Raw genomic sequence first — 25,430 nt, forward strand, 5'->3', positions numbered from 1 at the left:
CCTTTTTCAGCAGTCAAAAGTGTCAAATATAACCTTGGGAGAAACCAGACTCACTGTAGGGCCGGTTCCCCTCTGGCTAAACAGCATGAATGTAATGCTATTATTAGTTATTTATGTGCTGTGCAAGTCATGGTTTAAAATGAGTAAACTAAGTAAGTGTTAAGGGTCAGTGTTTAAACAAAGATTTAGTTTGAACTGTAAGATTAATGACTAATGTCTTTGAAGTTCATCCTGGATTAACTGCAGAAGTTCACATAGATGCAATTGTCCTTTGCAAGTTGGCTGATGAAGGCTTTTGTTGGCAATTAATTGATAGTCCATGTATTCAATGTTAAGAGTGTAGTCCATCATTAGACTGAGGTGCATTGCAGTTCAACTGGCATGTCATTTCGGTGAGATTTATCCTAAATTTAAGGTTCAGGCAATGGCATATGAAGTATCCCATGTCTTATGGTTGGAGTTGGCATCAGTTCATCCTCTGAGGCCCGTCATAATAGACCGAAATGATTACAATGGACTTCAGACCACTTTGCACAACCACTGCAACAAATCCATCCCTTCCCACTAATATCAATAATTGTTTTGCAGTGTTACAGGGATTTAGGAATATGAATAGATATTTCTACCATCTGATGTTTTAGGAGAAATGGGTAATACATTAGTGTTAGCCCCACTAACGTATTAACTGTTCAAAACTGTAAATAAATAAAAAAAACAGTGTGTGCAATTCAAAATATTTTTAGGTCAGATTTAATTCATAGATGTACAAAAAAATATTTAAAGCTGTAAAACATCCAGAAAGTCAAAAGGTGAAATGGCACAACTGGTTCATCATCAAAATGGAAACTTTGTCAAAACTGACCCGTTAAAGGGTAAGTTCTCTCATTGTTTACTCACCATCATGCCATCCCAGATGCATGACTTTCTTTCTTCAGCAGAACACAAAAGAAAGTTTTTAGAAGAATATATCAGCTCTGTAGGTCCATACAATGCAAGTGAATGGTGATCAGGCATTTGAAGCTCCAAAAAGCACAGACAATCGTAGTAAAAGTAATCCATGGTTAGATTTTTGTTATCTAAAGCTAAACGATCGCTTTGGTTGAGAAACAGATCAATATTTAAGTCCTTTGTACTATAATTGTTTACTTCCAGTCGCTCTCCGATGCACGTCCAGGAGGGAACTCAGTTTACACCACCTCTCTCAATGTTGTAAACACGTTGGCATGTTCGTGCGAGAATTTTCACAATATAACTGGAAGTGCTGCTCAATTTGTATACAAGAAGATGCTGTTCATAAGCTTAATTGGTTTTGCTTTAATTTGAACATGCCAGCATTGTCACATGAGAGGTGGTGTGAACCGAGTCCCCTCATTGACGTGTTTTGGAGAGCGGCTGGAATTAAACAATTATAGTGAAAAGGACTTAAATATTCATATGTTTCTCACCCAAAGCAATCGTTTTGCTTTAGAAGACATTAATATAACCACTGGAGTCATATGGATTACTTTAATTATGACTGTCTGTCCGTTTTGGAGCTTTAATGTGCTGATCACCATCCACTTGAATTGTAAGAACCTACAGAGCTGAGATATTCTTCTAAAAATCTTCGTTTGTGTTCTGCAGAAGAAAGAAACTTGTATACATCTGGGATGGCATGAGGGTGAGTAAATTATAAGAAAGTCTTATTTTTGGGGGTGAACTATACCTTTAAGAAAATGGAAGTAACAATTTGTTTTAAATTGTTATTTCTCTTAAAGGAATATATACAAAAATGAATTTTTGTTTTTATTTTGTTTAATTTGATGGTCTTGACAAAACATTTGGTTCCAGTACCAAAAACTATGCAGTGTTTTGAATGTATTCTTTACCTGTCCTGGGTCAAAAATGGCCTTAAGAGAAATGTTAATATCTAAGTTTTGGTTAAAAAAAGATCTTGAGAAGATCTAGATTTGCTTCACCAACCCTGAAAAACATTTGCAATATATCTGATCAAACAGTGTGTAAATATTGAAAACAGTGTGTAAATATTGAACACTCATGTATAACGCCCTATGTCCAGCAAATACAAGCTCTTTTAAAGCTTCCCCGTCTTAACACTTCATGCATGATCTCTTGGTTATTCAGTGCATTTACACAGACAGCTGATTCACAAACACACATCCACTGACATCTGCTGGTCTTTTGAAGAAGTAAAAATTATCTTGAAAAATAATCACCTATAAAAATCCTTAAATCCTTTCATATTTCAATAGTATTTCATCCTTAAAATCTGAAAAATAATTATATTAGAATATTTAGACTCGATATTTTTTATTTAATTAGTTTAAATAACAAAAAAATAATACATTTGGTCATGCTTTTATTATGTTCCTGAAGTCGCTCTTAATAACCAATCAACGACGCTCTTGTGTTTAGCCAATGGAGAACATTGTATGCGAGTATGCGTCTTGTACGCATGCGCAGTGTTCAGCATGAGGCATAGAAGGGCAGAAACGTTATAAAAGAGATATGAATCTAGACACGCACAAATAATGTGTTTTTACTTATAAATATGCACTGGAGTCATAATAATTATTAGTGACAGTAGATTTAAGGTTTTACAATGTTTCGGCATAGTAAGTCAATTATCAGGAAACTCAGAAATGTGAGGTGAGTAATTTTAAAAATCTTATCATCTCTATTTTGAGATTAGTCTGCCGGTTTTAGACATCGACGTGTGAGAATTTAAAAAAATATATATTAGTATTATTTTTTGGGTCAATATGAATGCGTGTTGTCATTTACATGTTTGTGTGTAATTTTGAAGTGTTGATTTTTGGCTCGTGTATGATGTAATCTTCTCAGAGCAGCTCAGTCATGCGGTCAGGTGATTGGTGTAAAGTCTCTGATGAATGAGTTTGTAGTTTTCAAGGTTCTTTGAGGTCGAGAGGCAGTTCTGCGGTGGAGAGAGCGCTGCAGTACACAGTGGGACAGAAGATCCACGGATTCACCGTTAAAGAGGTGAAAAATTCAGCAAATACATTCACATTGTGAATTAAAGGGAGTGTTTAGTGACTAAAGCATTTTAATCTAATTGTCTAATAAATAGCCATTTTCAAACTTTTACCTTGGTAACCATAGGTTCCTAGGGTTATAGACCTTATTCATGCTAACACCATATTTAATTATTAATGGGAATGACAATGAGGCTGTGAGTAGGATTGCCACCCGTCCTGTAAAATATGGGATCATCCCTTATTTAAAGATAAAATGATGCGTCCTGTATTGAATCGATTTGGACCGTATTTAAGATTGTTGGATGGTGTCAAGGTGAAATCGGTCCAGCTAAATTCTAAAAAAGTGCTAATACTGTGGAGGTTGTGGTAAGGAACTTTTGTGGAAAAGTCCACAAATGGTGCTAAAATTGTGTATTTTTTTCTTTATGAATGTTATTCATGCATTATTATAAAACAATGTATAAATACAATCACTGAGTCATAAAGACAAATACAGGTGGAGGGAAAAAAAATATTTAAAAAAATAAAAAATGCATATAAACCAACCAAAATGTACACATAAGATAAAGACAAATAATATATATATTATTTTTTTATATATAAAAAATATTTTTTATAGCTGGGATAAGTCATGGGTATGGAATTGGTCATTTTAGCATATAAGAAAGGATATACAGTTTGTATTAATTAATAACACATTTATTACTAAAACTGTGGAGGATGTGGTTAGGGGCTGGGATTCCCCCTGTGATTTAATACATTGATAAAATATCTGTCCAAGAACATTCAGTATACAAAGAATCCAGGCAACATGAGTTGTGGAAAATCAGATGTGATCAAGGAGCTTTATACCGTTTGTGTCATTGAAGAGATGGTAAGTCTATCCCTCACAGCCTCGTTGTCATTCCCATTCAAAATCAAAGATGGCACTAGTGTGATGAGGTCTATTGTCACTAGAATTAATCTGGTAACTTGGTTTTAGCCATCACTCTCATCAATAAGGAAACTAAAACAAAATTATTTCAGAAGAAGATTCTGTAAGCTGAAGGAGACCACATATTAATTAATTAATATGTAATATATCTAAGGAAAGGGATGCACCAGTGTACCGGCTGCCGATATTTATCAGCCAATTATTGACCAAATTCAAACGATTTGCATTTCGCTGATATGAAAAAACTATGTTTTATTTATAATTATTTAGTAACACAATTTTTAAAATATCTTTGAATTCAAAAGCACAACCCTGAAATAATAATAGCCACAATATGTAGAAGGGTTGCCCAGCCTAAGACTATATTAAATATTTAAATTTTATTCCTTTTCGTTCTCACTTTATTGTGGAAAAACCACCATAAACCAATGTGACAGTTATGTAACATCACTTAACTATAGGCTACATGAGGGAAACCATCCAAAACTCTTTGAATCAGCAAACTTTGACTTCTGAGACATTGGTATAATTTCCATTAATGCTGCATGATTCACAGATTGAAATTGCAATTTGGCCTTAAATCAGCCCTTCAGTCAGCGCTGTGTTAGCAAGCGGCACCCTCTAGCGGTCTGGATGGCATTATCCATTATACCACCATAAACATAATTTTAAAGGGGGTTTTGTTCCTTTGTATAAACGTTTTATTTCTCCATGATGTGGTTTGCATTTCCATAGACATTTTCCAACATATGCATAGTATGAATATGTAATGTTCTATCATATACTGTTCAGTGCAAATGTGAGTTGTTTTTTTGAACTGCAAAAACAGAAGTGCAAACATGTTTTTCAAGTACAAAATAATATTTTTTACATTTTATCGTCTATTTATCTGTCATTGTGGCTCTCTTTAAAAATTTTGGCCTGATCCAATCCATGTTCAAGCAAAAATATCGACATTGGTCTAAAGGTTTTTGTTAAAATCGGTATTGGCATCTACCAAAAATCTTCATATCCCTAAAAACTATGTTTACCATTGTACATTTTACTTTATAGAACGGAAAGTTAAGGCTCTAATTTCTGATTGCCGGTAAATGAGCCTCATCTAAAGCCATTGTAAAATGTCAATAAACACCCCTATGAAGGTACATGCTGCGTTGCCAAGAAATAATAAACAGCAGAGAATTAGACTAATAAGTAAAATGGGTGGGGAATTATGTATCCCGGTTGATGTTATTGATACGCGTAGCAATTTATTGGACATTGGTGTCTTTTAACTGTTGCTTATTTTTTAGCACACTAAAGTCACTGTAAAGCATGAGGCCTGGCTTATTGCTTTTTAATAACTGTCAGATGTTATATTTGGGACTTGAAGGCATTTTTTAATTATATTATTTTCACATTAAAATGTCATCAGTAATGGTCATTCAGACCTACAGCACACGAAACACACATTTTGTTTGAATAATCAAGGTGACATTTTAGAGCACTAATATATAGTGTGATTGTCTAGGTAACTGCAGTGCCGGATTTGTTCCTAACGGCTGTTAAACTCACCCATGATGCCACTGGAGCTCAGTATCTGCATGGAGCCAGAGATGATTCTAACAACCTGTTCAGGTAGAGTGCGTTTGTATGTTTGAACAAATGACTGACATTTTTTGCTTTCTGATATAAAACTAAAATCACTGTTTTTCACAGCATTTTAGCCTTGTTAAAAACATTAAAAAGCAAAAATCTGGGTTAGAGTGAAGCACTTACAATGGAAGTGAATGGGGCCAATCTGTGAACATTAAAATACTAACACTTTCTAGACATAAACAATATGCGTTAGCATGATTTTTATGTTATAAAATCGCTTACTAACCTCTGTGTAGTTAGTTTTACAACTTTGTTGCCATGATGACCTAACAGCACAAACTTTAAAACAACTGTAAAAACAACAATTTTAAACAAATTGACAGATCAAATAAAGCACAAGTTTTAACAGAATAATTAATGTTTTTATTTGCTTATGTTTTCCTCTTTTGTAAGTCGCTTTGGATAAAAGCTTCTGCCAAATGAATAAATGTAAATGTTTTATAAAATTAAAAGCTTCACATTTCTGCCTTTTTAAACCCTCCAAAATTGGCCCCATTCACTTCCCAGTAAGTGCCTTTTTTGTGGTAATCAACATTATGCCACAAATGCTGTTGATTGAGCTTAACTTGTATTAAACCCAAAATATTCCTTTAAATCTAAAGTGGTTGTGTAGCGCTTTGTTAAAATATTTTCTCTTATGAGTTTGCCATTTGTAGGTTAATTTACTGAAAAAAGTATTTTGTCTCTGAGGCACTATAAAAAAAAACTTAGCTGTTTGTTTTGATCAACCCATCTATAACAACACAATAACATTGACTCAACTAATGCCATGAGGTAGTGGCGGGACTATTTTTTGTTATATTTGAAGGGGACATATTATGCAAAATTCTCTTTTACATGGTGTTTGTGCATGAGTCTGCAGTGTGTGTACACAACCACCCTACAATGTTAAAAGTCCACCCACTCCTCTTTCTTATATTGCTATTAATCAAAAACAGTGTCAAAATGAACGTCTGGTGACAGACTCCACTCTATTATCATAGATCCTCCCCTGAGTGATCCACACACAGTCCACCATTTTTTCCACGCTGGAACAAATACAGTTAGAAGAACAATGTCTCTGCTTCGTAAGCGTCATAAGTGTTCTGTTGTTGGCTGTAAAAGAGAACATAAAGAGTCTTCAGTACTTCTGGCATCAGAGCCACTGAAGACACAAGTGGACAAGTTTTGTTTTTGAAGGAAATGTGCCCCAAAACATAAATAATTCTGTGTTTGTTTGTGCAAATCGTTTAACACTATTTTACGCTTTGTGAATGAGTGTCAATATAAAGCAGGATTTAAAAAAAATGTGATTCTCAAGCATGGATCAGTAGCAACTGTATCTTCGTGTTCCAGCTAAAGTTACCATTGTCTCTGATTGTATTCACAGAGACCAAAGCTATGTCCTTATTTTTTAGCTTGCTGTCTGCATAATTTATAACCGTACCTTTATTATGCACAATACAGTAAGGTGATCTGCACAACATATCAGTACCACAAGGGATGTTTGTTGCCAGACTGACTCACCACAGCTGTGCAGCGTCAATTAACCATTCAGAAACATCCTGAAGTTATTCTCATACTTGTGACTTCTGCCGGAGTCTCTCCTTCATCATTGTCTGAATCTGCTTCATACATATATGGCTGAACTCCGGTATTTACGTGGTCAGTCATATTGGTTCTGATTTGTTGTTGCTCTAGTGTGCTGTAGCATGCTGTAGTGAACGTCATCGGCGAGCCTCTTTTTATATACACGTTTTTTGGCAGTTTCTGTGAAACTTGCTAAATAAACATTAGCTAGCAATACTATGTACATTTTTAACAAAACATCAAGAACTTTTTTTGTCGCTTGTGAAAAATCCGCCTGAAATAATGTGAAATAATTATTTTTTTTGCTCCGTTCACAAGCTGTAAAGACTCAGTCCTCTTCCTGAAAGGGGGCGGGGAGCAGCAGCTCACTTGCATTTAAAGAGACACACACGAAAACCTTGTGTTTTAGATTCCACCCAAAAAGAGGCATTTACAACATGGTATAATAAATGATCCGTGGGGTATTTTGAGTTGAAACTTCAGACACATTCTCGGAACACCTGAGAATTATATTACATCTTGTAAAAAGGGGCATAATAGGTCTCCTTTAAGAAAGTTATTTGAAAACAAACATTTTTGCAATGCTTTCGGTGGTGCAGAAAATACACACTTCAGCTTTAAACTCCATTAGATGTCTTAGTGATGCTCACTTTTCCTTGTGTATGTGTTGTGCATGTGTGTTATTATAGTGTGCAGTTTCGTACTACGCCCATGGACAGCACAGGGGCTCCTCACATTCTTGAGCACACTGTTCTATGTGGTTCTCAGCGGTTCCCCTGCAGAGATCCCTTTTTCAAAATGCTCAATCGCTCGCTCTCCACTTTTATGAACGCCTTTACAGGTACTTCTCACTGTGTGTTTGTGTTTAAATGGATTGTTTGCCCAAAAATGACATTTCTGTCAGCTTTTACACACCCTCATGTTGTTGACCTTCCTTTCATTCTTGAAACACCATAGGAGATGTTAGACAGAAAGGTAATCTCAGGCACTAGGAACTTATATTGCATTTGTTTTTGTTTTTTTATTCAAATGAATGTGACTGAGGTTAACATTCTGCCTAACATCTTTTTTAGTGTTTTTCGGAAGAAAGAAAATCATACAGGTTTGGAACAATATGAGGTTGAATAAATAATGACAGTTTTCATTTATGGGCAAACTATGAGTTTCTGTATAAAAGTTTCTGTAATCTGTCTCTCTGATTATGTGAATCTCTCTCCTCAGCAAGCGATTATACAATGTACCCGTTCTCCACCCAGAATGCCAAAGACTTCCAGAATCTCCTGTCTGTCTATCTGGATGCTGTCTTCTTCCCCTGTCTCAGAGAACTGGATTTCTGGTACAGACCATGGAACTGAAATGGACACACAGCTGTATTTCTGGCACATAACCAGGAGTTGATTGGTTGTGTGTGTTTTTTAGGCAGGAAGGTTGGAGACTAGAGCACGAGACCCCCACAGACCCCTCAAGTCAACTGGTGTTTAAGGGCGTCGTCTTCAATGAGATGAAGGGAGTGTTTGTAAGGAAACTCCTACTCTTCTATTAAATTATATATTACAAATATGCATATAATATGTCACTAATTATATGCATATGATGATAAATCAGTCACCTATAGCCGGAGTCATGGCATGCTATTTAAAATGACTTGCTTTGTTGCAGATAAATAACACTCTTATTTACATATTTTAATATTATTCAAGTGTTTTATCCATCACACATTGTTTATAATAGCAAAATATATCCCAAGATATATATATATACAATAGGTGAAAACTGTGATGACTGATACAAGTTTGATTGAAGGCCATTAATCATTGTTTTATTACATTTTAAAGCCTCAGTGGATAATGCAAGTATACCGTAATATTAAACATTTTATGCACACAATACAACTGTAATCTAAAAACAGAGTGTTCAGTAATGAGAAGAATGAAATTCAGTGGCGAGAATATGTTTGTGAACCCTGTGGAATTAGTTGGTTTTCGTTGGGATGATGTTTTCATGCTGGTATGCGGGGCCTTTTTTTACGCCATACTTAGTGCTGTGTGTTCTTCCCAAATAATACAACCTTAGTTTCATCAGTTTACAAAACATTTTCCCGTAGTGTTCCAGTAGTGTTGTGGAGTGTCAGGATTTATTTGGCAAACTTCAGGCCTGCAGCAATGATTTTGTTGGAAACCAGTGGCTTCCTTCATGGTGTCCTGCCATGGACACCATGCCTGTTTAATGTTTTCCATATATTAAACTCATGAACTGAGATGTTAACCAGTTCCAATGATTCCTTCTATTCTTTAGCTGTCACTCTAGCATTCTTTTTTTACCTCATTGTGCATTCTGCGTTGTGCCCTTTGAGTCATCTTGGCTGAACGGCCACTTCTAGGGAGAGTAGCAACAGTACTAAATTGTATCCATTTATAGACATTTTCTCTAACTGTGGACAGATGAATGTCTAAGCTCTTCAAGATAACTTTGTAACCCTTTCCAGCTTTATGCAAAGCAACAATTCTTGATCGTAAGTCTTCTGAGATCTCTTTTTTGCGAGGCATGGGCCACATCAGCTTCTTGTTAAAAGCAAACTCAAAATGTTCGTTTTTATACTTTTTCCAACTTGCACTGTAAATGTTTGAATGATATGAACAATAACAATATAATAATTTGTGTTATTGGTTAAACAGATTGTGTTTGTTCATTATTGTAACTTAAATGATCAAACCAGGCTTTAAGACAAATTTCATAAATGCAGGTAATTCCAAAAGGTTCACTTTTTCTTGCCAATGTATACTGTAACATGGTAAAAAAATGGAAATAGGCAATATAACAGTAAAAGACTGTTTAATCTTAACTGTTTCATTGGCAGTGATTTGTTTAATTTAGCCTCAATCGTTTCTTTGGCAGTTCAGTTATAATGGAGAGATGGTTATGTGCTAAACAAATGAATATGTATATTAGAAAAATGTGGTACAAATGCAGATCGGTACATATTTATAAATAACTTGAGAATAGTATACATTTATGGAAAACTACCATTAGTGTCTTTTACTTATAGGGCCGTAAAAGGGATGCATCAACTTGTTTTACTGGGATAAAGATAGAAGAAAAGGCAGCGCTCGCTCAATTTAATTTTGTTAATTTTGTAAAAAATCTTGTAGTGCAGCATTAATTAATACACTCTTATACAATATTTAAATAAACAATAAAACAGTTATGCCGGAGTAAACATTTTTTATTTTTTTTATTAGCCTTAAATATAAATAGCTTAAAATTAGTTAGGCTTTCAGTTTCCAACATAAATCTCAATAGATTTTTAAAAAGATATAGTATGCATAAAGTACATACTGAATACATCTCTGCATTTGTCCGTGCATAAATATAGGAGATGAAATATAACTATGTGCTTTCATTGATCCAAGGTTTCTTATGATGTCTTAGTAATTTTAAGACTGTACTTTCTAATTAACTGTCATGTTGTACCTCTGTATTTTTTGTTTTTAGTCTAATAATGAGCAAATCTACGCTCAGCACCTGCAGAATAAACTGTTGCCGGATCACACATATTCTGTGGTGTCTGGAGGAGAGCCTCTAGCCATCCCTGACCTGACCTGGGAACAGCTAAAACACTTTCACGCCACACACTACCACCCCAGCAATGCACGGTACTTGCATAATACCACCCAGTATTGATGGTACACAGAATATATGACAATTGGACAGCCACAATAGAAGCCTATTAATACAACTGTGAGCATAAAGCCACAGTATGTCATTGAGTTTTCTTTGTGTGTTTGCAGGTTCTTTACATACGGGGACATGCCATTGGAGCAGCACCTGAGGCAGATAGAGATTGAAGCTCTATCTAAATTTGAGAGAACAGAACCGAACACAGCAGTTCCACCCCAAACACACTGGGACAAACCCGTAAGTTAAACACATGTGGAAAAAACCCTGCAGCAAATATCTAAAATACTAGGGATGGGACCTGGCGATGCAGTATACCCAACTAAACCATGGCGCACTCACTGCTTTAATTGTAAGATTAATATTTTGTTTGTTTTTGTTCAGAGAGCAGATCATGTGACTTGCAGCCCTGACACGATGGCTCCTGATCCAAATAAACAAAACACACTCTGCATGAGCTATCTGCTTGGAAAGTAAGAGGACACATCAACATGTCCCTTTGCAAATTTATGTTTATTTAGCTTTTTTTAGTCATTTCAGTTTAATTTTTTCATATCGTAGATGTTCTTTCCTAAATATTTTTTTTTTACAATAATATATATATATATATATATTTCAGTATCTCACAAAATTGAGTACACCCCTCACATTTTTGTAAATATTTGATTATATCTTTTTATGCGACAACACTGAAGAAATGACACTTTGCTACAATGTAAAGTAGTGAGTGTACAGCTTATATAACAGTGTAAATTTGCTGTCCCCTCAAAATAACTCAACACACAGCCATTAATGTGGTCGTTATCATGCTGGAATTCTGCCCTGCGGCCCAATCTCCGAAGGGAGGGGATCATGCTCTGCTTCAGTTATAATATATATATATAAATAATATATATATTTGATTTTTTGCATTGTGCTATTATTTTCATAGCAATTAAGCAAATAGAAAATGGCTCCATTTTCTGTATACATTTTTTTGTAATTTGCTAACCATGTTGCATGTTTGCACGTTTGTCTCTGTTGCAGTATCACAGACACGTTTGAGATGTTCACCCTGAGTCTCCTCTCTTCCCTTATGATTTCTGGTCCAAATTCTCCGTTCTACAAATCCCTGATCGAGCCCAATATCGGTTCTGACTTCTCCTCATCAGTGGGGTACGACACAAGCCAGATTATTAACTTGTTTGAAACGTCCCTTTTATTTTTCCAAAATGACTATCGTCATTGTTACATTTAGAGTGAAACTTTAAAATGTGTTATTAATGCAGGTTTGACAGCAGCACTAAACAAGCCTCTTTCACCATCGGTCTTCAGGGCATGGCCGAAGATGACATTGAGAAGGTCAAACTCATCATTGCCCAAACCATTGATGATATCATTGAGTGAGTATTGATTCAGTGTTCTACAAAAAATGTCAAAGTTTTAATTTCAATCAAATCCTGAGTACATCCTGTGCGTATCAGAGTTTCCGGTAAGACATTTTTGTGCCAGCCAACATGTTCGGGAATGATAAAGATTGCCAGACAAATTGGAAAAAATCCATTAATTTAAAAACACAGCAATGGGGGCAAAACAAAACAACTAAACTCCAATTTGCAACATATATTTTCATTTATAAATAAATATTAAAATAACAAATAGTTTATGTATAAATATATTGTCATAATTTCTCACCTTGGCTAATTTTCTTTAGCTCTTTATTTTTATGACTATTTTCTTCCCATTGTTCACTGTACAGAAACGTTTTGCATGCAAAAGTAAAGTCAGTGTTTCTCTACAACTTGAAGATGCACATAAGTCTGGTGTCCTTCTCTCCAGAAGTCAACAACACAAGGCTGTTTCTGTGATTCTGAAGTTAGAAGCTTCTTACTGCAGGCACGCGAAGCATGAAGAACGCAGGCTGATTTTACCAGTGTGCAGGATGGCGCGTCAAACTGTACACTTGTGGCATTAAATGAAGGGGTTGCTGATGCATCGTGTTAATATTTTCCCCAAACATTGTGTAGGATAATGTTTGATTTTTTTTATTTACGGCTAACGGGAACCCTGGTGCATAGGTGTATGGATTCATTTGGAGAGAATCTGAATTGTTAACTGGTGTGAACATGAACTTTTTCAGAACTGGTTTCGAAGAGGAGCGGATTGAAGCTCTGCTGCATAAGATCGAGATTCAGATGAAACATCAATCCACCAGCTTTGGCCTGGCTCTCGCTTCAGTGAGTGAACACAAACATACTTAAGAAGGCCTTCCGACTTCTATCTATGTTTGGCCTTCTTTCCAATTTGTTGATAGTTATAGTAGAAGACAAGAAATTATGAGTAAATGAAGGGGGAGTTGATAGAACGATAGCTAAATCCAAGTTTTAATCAATACTCTCAAACCTTAACCTTTACACACACCTTTGGGCATTTTGTAGGAGACAATATTTGGCCCATTTATTATATATTTTTTTACTAGTGAGTACAATCATTTCAAGTTGTTTTTAAGAGATTTTACAAAATGTATGACTAATCCCGCTGTTGGAAAATTATGCATTTTCTGCTTTAATATTCGCAGATACCAGATAATTTATACCCAATGCCAAATAGGTCACTCTGGCTTACACATACGTTTTTACTCTCAGGTGAAGCTCCCACTGTCTACCGTCTCTGAAGCATATTTTATTGGATTGTGGTGTTTTTTTATTTCTTGAGGAAATGGTATTATTCAGCTGACACTTCAAGAGATTTTTAATACAGGCCACATCCACACTAATAATTTTTTATTTGAAAACGCACTGATTTTGCTACGATTGCGCATCTCCACACAAGAACATCGTATTTCTTCACTGAAAACTATTTCACTCTATAAAGAGTATTTTGAAAATGCTCTCCATTACTGCATTCTTTGGAAAATGATGATGTTGGGAAACTAAAAATGGTGTTTTCAAATGAAAAACCAGTTTCAGTTTATAGTTCTAGAGTAAAAAAAAAAAAAAGGCTTATGTACTTTTTATCACTATGCCATTTAATACATTTGAACTTGGTTTCACCATGAAATTGGCATTGTATTAAAGCACAAACAAATTTTAAGACATTTGTTATTTGTGACATTTTTAATATTTTAATATTGCTTTTTTTAAAGTAATTTAAAAAATATTCTGTGTATATTTTGTTTTTTTGTTTATTTAAAAAAAAAATATATATATATATATATATATATAATCGCACACAAATATATATGGTTTATCTGGCTGATCGGTGTACATCCCCAAAACTGCACTCACTGGATGTTTTTGGCACCATTCTGAGTAAATTATTGAGACTGTTGCCTGTGAAAATCCCAGTAGATCAGCAGATACAGAAATACTCAAACCAGCCCGTCTGGCACCAACAATCATGCCATGGTCCAAATCACTGAGATCACTTTTTTTTTTTTCCCGTTCTGATGGTTGATGTGAACAATTGAAACTCCTGACCCATATTTGCATGATTTTATACAATGCACTGCTGTCACGTGATTGGCTGATTCGATAATCGCATGGTTGATTGTTGGTGCCAGATGGGCTGGTTTGAATTTCTGTAACTGCTGATCTCCTGGGATTTTCATGCACAACAGCCTCTAGGGTTTACTCCGAATGGTGCCAAAAACAAAAAATATCCAGTGAGGGGCAGTTCTGTGAATTGAAATGCCTTGTTGATGAGAGAGGTCAACAAAGAATGTCCAGACTTGTTCGAACTGACAAAGTCTGCAGTATCTCATATAACGGCTCTGTACAATTGTAGGCAAGGCAAGGCAAGTTTATTTATATAGCACATTTCATACACAATGGTAATTCAAAGTGCTTTACAAAGTGCATAGAAGAGAATAAAAAAAAATAAGAATAATTGAAACAGTTTAGAACATAAAATAAAATAAAATACAGTACAAATTGTAGTGAGAAGAATATCATCTTAGCATGCTATTCTGAGATATGAGTTGGAACTGTTTTGGTGGCACGAGGGGGACCTACACAATATTAGGCAGGTGGTTTTAATGTTGCTGATCGGTGTGTGTATATATTATATGTAATATATATTTATATATACACTGGTGGCCAGAAGTTTGGAATAATGTACAGATTTTGCTGTTGTGGAAGGAAATTGGTACTTGAATTCACCAAAGTGGCATTCAACTGATCACAAAGAATAGTCAGGCCATCACTCAACACTTTATCTTTTGAGTAATCCTGCTAAATTGCAAAGTTGGTACTAGAAAATCAGTTTGAAAGCTATTTGGTTTGTTAAATGAAGCTTAACATTGTGTTTGTTTTTGAGTTGCCACAGTATGCAATAGACTGGCATGTCTTAAGGTCAATATTAGGTCAAAAATGGCAAAAAATAAACCGTTTTCTCTAAACTCGTCAGTCAATCATTGTTTTGAGGAATGAAGGCTATGCAATGCTTGAAATTGCCAAAAAAACTGAAGATTTCATACAAAGGTGTACACTACAGTCTTCAAAGACAACTGGCTCTAACAAGGACAGAAAGAGATGTGGAAGGCCTCATGTATAACTAAACAAGAGGATAAGTACATCAGAGTCTCTAGTTTGAGAAATAGACGCCTCACATGTCCTCAGCTTCATTGAATTCTACCCACTCAACACCAGTTTCATGTCCAACAGTAAAGAAAAGGGGTGCAGGCTTATTGGAAGAATTGCAAAGAAAAAGCCACTTTTAAAACAGAAAAACAAAAATAGAAGGTTAGAGTGGGCAAAGAAACACAGACATAAGACGACAGATAATTGGAAAAGAGTGTTATGGATCTTAACCTCATTAATCTTTTGTGTGATCAGCTAGACTGTAAGGTGCGTGAGAACATCTATGGCAAGTGCTACAGGAAGCGTGGGGTGAAATGTCACCTGAGTATCTGGACATCACTTGAATGACAAAAAAAACATTTCTTATGCCTCTTTCTCTCTCAGTACATTGCAGGCTGTTGGAATCATGATGGTGATCCAGTACAGCTCTTAAAGATCAGTGAGAGTGTGTCCAGATTCAGACAGTGTTTAAAAGAGAATCCACGCTACCTTCAGGGGAAAGTCCTGCACTACTTTAAGGTAGTATTCCTTTATTAAGTCTGCACATTATCAATTTAATTTAACATTAATTACCTGACTATGTACATTTCTTAACCGAGAGGTTTTAAATTCAGCTCTGTTTGTCTTACTGTTAAATTGTGTTTTGGTCGTATTATAAGTTGTTTTATGTGCCTCTGTCTGTATTGTTTTGATATGCACCAAGAAAACATCCTTGAATACTTTATAATTGGTGTATGAAGTCAGTCTAGTCATTTTTTTTTATACCTGAAAGCTCTAGTTATGGGAGACTGGTGTGCTCACATGTTTTGCCAGTCTAACGTGCATCCAGGTAGTGCTATAGAATAAACTGGTGTTTTTGGTGTATTGTCTTGCTGAATTAAAACATTTGTACATATGTTTTAGGATAACACACACAGGCTGACCCTGTCCATGAGTCCTGACGAGACATTCCAGGAGAAACGGGCTGAAGCTGAAGAACAGAAACTACAGCAGAAGATAAAAAATCTCACTGAATCAGACCGCAAAGACATCTATGAGAAAGGTGTTATCACGAGACAAGGAAGGTCGAGAATATCTCCGGTTTGCTAGTGTAAATGTTTTGATGGTTTGGTGCTATTTTATTATTTCAGGTTTGCAGTTGTTGGCTGCTCAGAGCACAACTCAAGATGCTTCCTGTCTACCTGCACTAAAGGTGTCCGACATCGAGCCAACCATTCTCTACACACCTGTACAGCAGGGTACCGCCGGTAAAAAAAAAAAAAACAACTCATACATTTACATAATAATAACACAGCCATTTAGCTTACATTAAAGGAATATTTTACCCTAAAATAAAGTTCTGTCAACATTTACTCACCCTCATGTCCATGATTCTGTGGAACACAACAGGAAATGTTATGCAGAGTGTTAGCCTCTGTCATCATTCATTTTCATTGCATTGTTTTTCTATACATTAAAAATGAATGGTGAATGAGACTGAATCTGCCTAACTTCTCCTGTTGTGTTCCATGGAAGAAAGAAAATCAGAACAAAGTAAGGAACAAGGGTGAGTAAATAACAGGATTTTCAGTTTTGGGTAAACTATGCCTTTTATATAAATGTTAAACGAGAGAAGCAAAAACCACACAGTCACAATACATTTTATAAACCACCTCTTTCACACTTTTTGTTTTTTTTCTGTCTCTGTTGTCTGTCTAAAGGTGGTGTACCTGTGCAGTACTGTGAGCAGCCCACTAATGGAATGGTCTATTTCAGAGCTATGTGTAACTTCAATTCTCTCCCTGAAGACTTGAAGATCTATGTCCCCCTTTTCTGCAGTGTCGTCACAAAGTATGATTTTTATCAATGCTACATAATGCAGAGATGAATGTAAAATTCCAAATATTCCAAACCTTATCACTTGTTTTATCTTATATTGTTACTTTCAAACATGCAGTGATTTAGAAAAATCAGTCCAGTCTGTGTGGAAATATGTCACCCAAGTAATAACTGACATAAAAAAAAGTCTAAAATGACTGGTTGACAGGTTGGGCTGTGGGGAATTGGATTATCGTCAGCAGGCTCAGCGTATTGAACTGAAGACTGGAGGAATGTCTGTCTCTCCGCAAATCATACCAGATACTGATGATCTTGATGTGTATGAGCAGGTAACTCGCTCTCTCATTCATTCTTTCTTTCCCTATCTTGCATGTCAATTTACGTACGCATGCTAATGATACATTTCTGTCTGCAAACACACTTAAATTACATAAAAAAAAAAGAAAAAAAAAAGAAGCCAAATATTTCGTAGAAATGTAGTTATTCTTGAGATTATATTTTAATGTTTGAGCTTATATTGTATAGTGGTATACTGTTGAATCGGTAAAACCGATATATCAGGTACCGATAGAAATATCGGTTATCGGTAAAATTCTATATTCATCGTTGCTTTTTCTTTCTTTTTTTTACATTTTATAATTCCTCCATGTTCCTCTGTAGCCAGTGCTAGAGGGCTGTAACATAACAACGGATTGGTTCTATGGTATAACACCAGCCTCAATCATGTGGGGATTTGCTGTCTCTAAATGTTTCACCATTCGCAATATTCATCCATATTTTTATCCTCACTTTAATGTTTATTTTGTTGTTATGATTAGATAATCAAGTGTTCCAAATTTAAACTAGGGCAAACAAAGAAAAATGCAACTATTTTGAACATGCACAGTCAGCACATACACATCATCATAACTTTCATTTAAGACTCATGGAGGCCACTGTGTTCTTAAGAACCTTCAGTGCAGTCAAAATCTTTTTGTAGCCTTCCCCAGATCTGTGCCTCTACACAATCCTGTCTCTGAGCTCTGCAGGCAGTTCCTTTGACCTCATGGCTAGGTTTTTGCTCTGATGTGCATTTTGCTGTGAGACCTAATATAGATTCCAAATGATGTCCAATCAATTGAATTTGCCACAGGTCCATTCGAAGTATATAAACATATATATATAATATATATCAGTATACAAAAACATATAATCTGGTAAATATATGTGCTAAAAAAAAAATAATTAATAAAAAAATGAAATATAGATCAATTTAATGGAGCCAATTCTCCTTTTTAAAATAAGTGCCCCCGGTGTGTTTCTGGCTTTATAGTCACTAGTCTCTTGTTTTGCAGCAAATCTTGATTTTTTTTTTTTTTCTTATGGTTATTATTGGGATTTTGCTTTGATTTTATTTATAATTTTGTAACATTATATGAATCTATTTTAAATTCTATCAGCTTATCTGCCTCCTCCACCACCTTAGTTATCAGTATTGGCATAATCCACTATTGGTCAACCTTTAATGCCGAATGACCTGAAAAGTTTTGTATTTAATCCATGTTTACGTGTCTATATACTTGCCTGTGTGTTTTGTAGGGTATTATCCTCACTTCCTCATGTTTGGAGAGGAATCTACCTGATATGTTTCATCTGTGGAGTGACATATTCAACAGGTCAGTCTTCTAAACCTTTTTAAAGGGACAGAAAAAAATATTTTATTTACATAGTGTTAATCTCTGCAAATGTAAGTTCTTGTAAAGGTAAAATTTGTATTCAACATCTCTAGCTCTCATTTTGATGATGAGGAGCGTCTGCGTGTGCTGGTAATGATGTCAGCTCAGGAACTGTCCAATGGAATATCATACTCTGGTCACATGTACGCCATGACACGGGCAGCTCGATCCCTCACACCCACAGCCGAACTGCAGGAGATGTTCGGTGGAATGGACCAGGTGAGTGATGTGGTGACCACTCTTTTAGAGTAGCAAGGTTGTTGTAGTTTTGAATTTCATTTTTCTTTTTTTCTTTTTCTACGTGTCCTTTCAATTTTGTTAGTTTTAGTTTTTTTTTTTTTTTTTTCAGTGTTTTTGGTTTCAGTATATTTAGTTTTTATTTCAGTTTTAATATTTTTGCGCATACGTTTACTGATTAAATTTTTCAGGGCTGTCTTGTGTTATTATCTAGTGGCATTTTCATGGTAAATGAAGGTGGGTTGTAAAAGTAATTTATTATTATTTTTTAATAAGTTTTATTTTTATGTCCTTTCCAATTGTTATATTTTTTTATTTCAGTTAATATTTTTTATTAAATTTTTTTAAATTAACAATAATAAAACTGAATGGTTTGTAAACTACTAGATTAATTTGGTAAGTTACATATTTTAATTTCAGGTGAAGTTTATGAAAAGGATAGCTGAAATGGCTGATCTCACATCAGTTTTGAGGACACTTCCCAGGATAAAGAGACACCTGTTCAATCCAGAAACCATGAGGTAAACAACAGCATGATTTAAACAACAATAAAAGAAACAAGTAGCAACACAGCATGAGGTAAATAACAACAATTAATAATAAACAAAACATTGGAGGTATCTACAATTTATTAGAAACACTACCATCAATAAGACTTACATTTCTTTCTCCTCCTAGACTGATTGTTATTAGTTATGCAAGTATTCGTGTAGTCAGTGCATTTTTTTAAATCAGACTTTGACCTTTTTAATGTTATGAATCGTGATGTCATAATTTCAGGTGTGCAGTGAATGCCACTCCCCAGAAAATGTCTGATGCCGCTGGCGAAGTCGAGCAGTTTATTGGTAATATAGCAGCAAATAGGAAGGAGCGGAAACCTGTCAGGCCAACCATTGTCGAGGTGAGATGTCAGACATCAGTGACTAACTCATGAACTTAAACTGTTTTTATTACTGTAAAAACACTACTATTAGTGATCGGATGATATTTGGCCATTTTGAGTATCAACATCGGCTGAGAACCATGTCTGCGCTTAACCAATTTAAAAGAAGTGTTCCTTGTGTCAGTTCCAAAATCAGATTTGTCAATAAATAATGTCCAATTTCTGTTCAAGTTTTTTTAATAGATATTTTAGTCTGAATAATAAAAATTATTTCTGCATATAACTTTGCTTAGATTGTATATACCTATATCATACATATCGGTATTGTATCAGCCATTAGCAACCCAGCTAACTAGTTATTGGTATGGCATCGATAAAAAAACAATTTTGTTGTATTTTGTATGGTTCATTTTAATTTCTTGCAGAGAGAACATTCTGAGATATTTGTAAAGGATTTTTTTATTCATTTAAATGAGGAATCATGGTTTACGTCAAATATAATCACATATTTGTGCATTTATCCACAGAGGTCACTGGATCCTCAAGCTGGATCAGCTGCAAGTAGGAAACTCATTTCAGTAAGTGTAGTTATACAACATTATCGTAACATTCATAACACTGACATCTTTTCAGACTATGTAAGATGTTTCTCTCCTATTCATCCTCCCAGGAGCCTCATTTTAAACCCTGTCAGATGAAGACGTATTTCCAGCTTCCCTTTCCTGTGAATTTTGTCAGTGAGTGTGTACGCACAGTCCCGTTCTCACACGCTGATTACGCCAGGTACAACACAAACACACACTGACTTCTATAAATATAAGTTCATTACACTCGCTAACAGTGTGTGTGTTTTTTTTTTCTCTGTCGCAATCTCTCAGTCTGTGTATTTTAGGAAGGATGATGACTGCAAAATTCTTGCATGGAGAGATCAGAGAAAAGGGTGGAGCTTATGGAGGCGGGGCTAGAATGGGAGGCGGTGGCCTGTTCTCATTTTATTCTTATAGGTATGTCCAATACATTTATTGTAGACTACAGATCTTCAATACATTTACAGCCTACAAGCTCTACAACATTCTATTTAGTTTGTGGTTGGTTTCTTTGTATATAGATTAATGTTCGCTCATGTTTTGTCTTGTTGTCATGACAATCTCTCAGGGATCCTAACTCCACACAGACGTTATCAGCATTCCGTGGCGGAGTAGATTGGGCACGAGCGGGAAAGTTTACCCAGCAGGATATTGATGAGGCAAAGCTCTCTGTTTTTTCTGCTGTTGATGCACCTGTTGCCCCCTCAGATAAAGGTCAGGAATTTACAGTAATGTTTCTCCCTGTCTCTGTAATATTTCTGTAGTTCAAATTGTTGTTTATTTAGATGTTTGGATGTGTGGGTGTTTATGTTTGTTGTTTAAATTTTGTAATTGTTTATTTGGATGTGTGGGTATTTTTATGTTTGATGTTTCCATTCAAGAGATAAACAACGGCAGCGGTGTTACACCGTATTCTGCGATACAACTTTCAATGGTGGAAAACCAGACTTTTAAATATTACATTTTGTAAATGCAATGACAGGAATTGTTCAGTTGAAGGGGATACCAAACTGTGAATCCTGAAACAGTTTGGTGAATACATGTTTACACATTAACTTCCACTCAGCTGGAAAGCAATGAAAGTAGCTAGTTCACTATAAGCTCATTGCCACAGAGTAAAAGATGGACTTTATTTACTTTCTAACTTTGCGTCTCACCATATAGGTAACAATGTAGCGTAAAATCAACACTCAACAGACACAATCCATCACCGCACCGTTGTCTGCTGAGCTGCAAAAAGATGTTCTGACAAACTATACCTGGCAAACAGCAAAAAGATGTGATAAACATGAGTGACATATTTGTCAGGGACAGGGTTAATTTTATATTAGTTGTATTGAAAAGTGATAATGATGGGGTCATTGTTTAGTATGTATTTCACAAACTAGTTAGCAACTTAATGAGAAGACACTGTCTGCAGAACCACAAACTACGTTTCCATCTAAGGATTTTTAGCGAAAAAAGTTTTAGCGCATCAAAATAAAGCTGATGGAAACGCACATTATCGCTAAAGTGTCACAAATGTCGACATCATAGTTTTCCATTTAACTCAAGCGCATAAACTCCGTCGATACATCAAATGTTGCGAAAAAATGGTTTGGAAACACTGTAGATAAAATGGGCTATTAACGCAAAAATTGTGTGTCACATGACAGAGTTTGCAGCAATCGTCAGCCTGTGTTATCATGACAACAGTATTGAAAGCCAATTTATTGTACATGATCATGGATTGATCTTTATGGCATATAGATCCGATGCTGCAAACATGACACTTCCAGGAGTGCCAACACAAATATCTCGTGCACATTGAACAAAATAATGTTTTGCTTTTTCAAACCATTCAAAATAATAGATCACTGAATTAGCCCACAATAAAATAAAAAATATAATTTCTGTGCACAATATAAAAAAATAAATGCACAATACTAGGAGAAATTTTTTTTTTTTGGAATGCTTACAGCCCAATTCTATTAATTTATTGTTTAGCTTACTTTTGAAAAAATGCCGGCAAAATTCTCTGTATTAAATAAAATTAATTACCAAATGAGAAGCATTAATTAAAAAAAAAAATACCAAATGAAAAAAATATATATTTTTCAACCTATATTTTACATTTGGCAGATGCTTTTATCCAAAGCGACTTACAGTGCACTTATTACAGGGACAATCCCCCCAGAGCAACCTGGAGTTAAGTGCCTTGCTCAAGGGCCCAACAGTGGCATCTTGGTGGTGCTGGGGCTTGAACCCCTGCCCTTCTGGTCAGTAACCCTGAGCCTCAACCACTGAGCCACCACTGCCTCTCTCTCTTATGACCCCGTCAGTTGTGATTGGTATACTCTGTGCAGAGATTGTTGGAAACGGAACGCCCATCACCATTAATGATTATGGCTTGTTAAGTGTTGAAAATTAGATCATAGCCCAAAGTTCGGTGGTAAACACCCAATCAGTTATTGTTTGCGTTAGCCCAACGCATAAACATATTGGTAAAGCACTGCATTACTACAAGTTATTGCTCTATTCTTTATGACAACTCCAATAACATCGACAAACATTTCACATATTTAAAAAGAATTGACATTGGAGACCTAGAAGCTGCGTTGAGCGTAACGTTACACAACACACACAAATACTTATTAAGCATGCTAAAAAACACATAAAAGCAACAATTATTAATAATACAGTTTGTGATTCGGAGGAAGCTGATCCAAATAAACTTGGTACTGAACCTTCCTTCAGTATCAACCGGCTTGCGAATCCACACTTGAAAGCATTCATGTTCGTAAAGCAATCGTCATTAAAATGACGCGAACACAGCACAAGGTTCGGGCTATACTTGTGTGGTATAGTTGTAAATATAAACTCTAGCCACTGATTCTTCACATGCTCGTCCCTGGGCAGTGAAAAAAAGGTCTCTTTTGATATGCACTTCAGAACACAGCGTCTTGTTGTCGACATGATGTTTTCAAGTTTTCCCTGGTGTCTGCGCGCGCAATGAGTGGGCGCGTCTTGACGTCACAACGAAAAGGAAAATGACTAAATTGATTAAATTGACTCAGAGTCGGTTTAGATGTAACAAACGAGATTTGTTTAAATGTACAAATATTTGTTCATTTAGATGTTTGAATATGTGTGATTTATGTTTGGTGTTTAAATGTTCAAACTGTTTATGGAGATGTTTAGATACTTGTTTGTTTAGATGTGTAGGAGTGTTTGTTGAAATGTTCAGATTTTTGTATGTTTAGGTTCTGGGATGTGTTTGACTGTTCTGTTTGTAAATGGTCAAGTTGTTGTGTGCTTGAATATTACACTCTGATTCACAATGACGTCATCACTGTGTTGCAGGTTTGGGTCGTTTTCTAAATGGCATTACAGATGAAATGAAGCAAAGGCATAGAGAGAGACTGTTCGCCGTAACTGATAAAAACCTGATCGACGTTGCTGGCAGGTAAAGAGAGGCTTAAAGGAGTATTCCAGGTTCAATACAAGTTAAACTCAATCAACAGCATTTGTGGCATGATGTTGATTACCGCAAAAAATTATTTACACTCGTTCCTCCTTTTCTTTAAATAAAAGGAAAAATCGAGGTTCCAGTGAGGCACTTACAATGGAAGTCAATGGTCGCCAATTTTTTAACATTAAAATACTCACTTTTTCGAAAGTATAACCACAAGTCATAAAGGACATGTGTGTAAACATGATTTTAGTGTGATAAAATCACTTGCAAATCTTTTCTTTGTGAAGTCATAGCCAATTTTACAACTTTGTTACCACGACGATGGAATGTCAACCAACCCTAAAAATGACAATTCAGACAACTTTACAGCTCAAATAATAATACAGTTTTAACAGAAGAATTAATGTATGTGCTTTAAAAACACATTTCTGTGTTTTAAACCCTCCATAAATTGGCCATGTTCACTTTTATTGTCCCCATTCACTTCAGTTGTAAGTCCTTTTTTTTTTTTTTTTTAAAGAAAAGGAGGAATGAATTGAAATACATTTTTGTGGTAATCAACATTATGCCACAAATGCTTTCAATTGAGCTTAAATAATAAACTCTTAGTATTCATGTTTTCAGAAACTCTTTACAATAAGATTGTTATATACATTAGTAAATACATTAGGTTTCATAAACGAACTATAAACAATATTTTTACATCATTAAATCTTGGTTAATATTAATTTATATCAATACAGTTGTTCATTGTTAGTTCATGTGTAGTTTATAATGCATTAACTCATGTTAATTTATACAAATTTACATTTAAAAAATATGTGTTAAAATTAACCAAAACTGTTGTTCATTGTTAGTTCATGTTAGCTAATGTTAATGTATTGTAAGATATTATAAAAATGTTATGCTTTTTATTTATATTTAAACAGGTATCTGGGTATGGGCCAGCAGACGTGCGGTGTGGCTATTTTAGGCCCAGAAAATGAAAGCATCAGAAAAGACCCATCCTGGGTGGTTAAATAACATCTTTTATTTCTCATTTCCTGTTATTTGGAATGAGAAAGTCATGCACACGCTCCAGGAATACGCACAAATAATTTTGACATTCTGGTTCCAGTAGAAAACAGACTCTCCATTTATCGAACAGAACAGCTCCTGAATAGTAATAAGATTTAATTATTCAAGTGCTTTATGAAGCTGCCTGATTCAGAGCATAACTCTTATGTTGACTTTTTCAGCACATTGTGTTAATTGATCATGCTGACCTTTACAGTATTATTATAGTTTTTTTTACAGTAATTTAAAAATCAGCACAATTCTGCAGGTTTTGTGATTGAGAGTCAAAGATATGTGAAATGGTAAGAT

At 35.2% G+C, this 25,430-nt stretch overlaps 1 protein-coding gene across 1 annotated transcript; it reads left to right on the forward strand.

Annotated features, from left to right (window-relative positions):
• Nucleotides 1-2,477: 2,477 nt before the first annotated feature.
• On the forward strand, nt 2,478-25,424 carry pitrm1 (pitrilysin metallopeptidase 1). Its single transcript, XM_052133322.1, has 27 exons — nt 2,478-2,649; nt 2,904-3,000; nt 5,441-5,547; nt 7,827-7,978; nt 8,359-8,473; nt 8,557-8,653; nt 10,630-10,790; nt 10,926-11,052; nt 11,197-11,285; nt 11,839-11,967; nt 12,081-12,194; nt 12,932-13,028; nt 15,756-15,890; nt 16,275-16,413; nt 16,502-16,618; nt 17,072-17,201; nt 17,398-17,518; nt 18,768-18,844; nt 18,958-19,123; nt 19,562-19,662; nt 19,922-20,042; nt 20,552-20,602; nt 20,695-20,807; nt 20,903-21,028; nt 21,180-21,325; nt 23,954-24,056; nt 24,995-25,424. The coding sequence occupies exons 1-27, from the start codon at nt 2,603-2,605 to the stop codon at nt 25,086-25,088; spliced, it is 3,072 nt and encodes a 1,023-aa protein (XP_051989282.1). The 5' UTR covers nt 2,478-2,602; the 3' UTR covers nt 25,089-25,424.
• Nucleotides 25,425-25,430: the final 6 nt, after the last annotated feature.

Source organism: Xyrauchen texanus, chromosome 9 (assembly GCF_025860055.1).
Source record: "Xyrauchen texanus isolate HMW12.3.18 chromosome 9, RBS_HiC_50CHRs, whole genome shotgun sequence".
NCBI classification, from domain to species: domain Eukaryota; kingdom Metazoa; phylum Chordata; class Actinopteri; order Cypriniformes; family Catostomidae; genus Xyrauchen; species Xyrauchen texanus.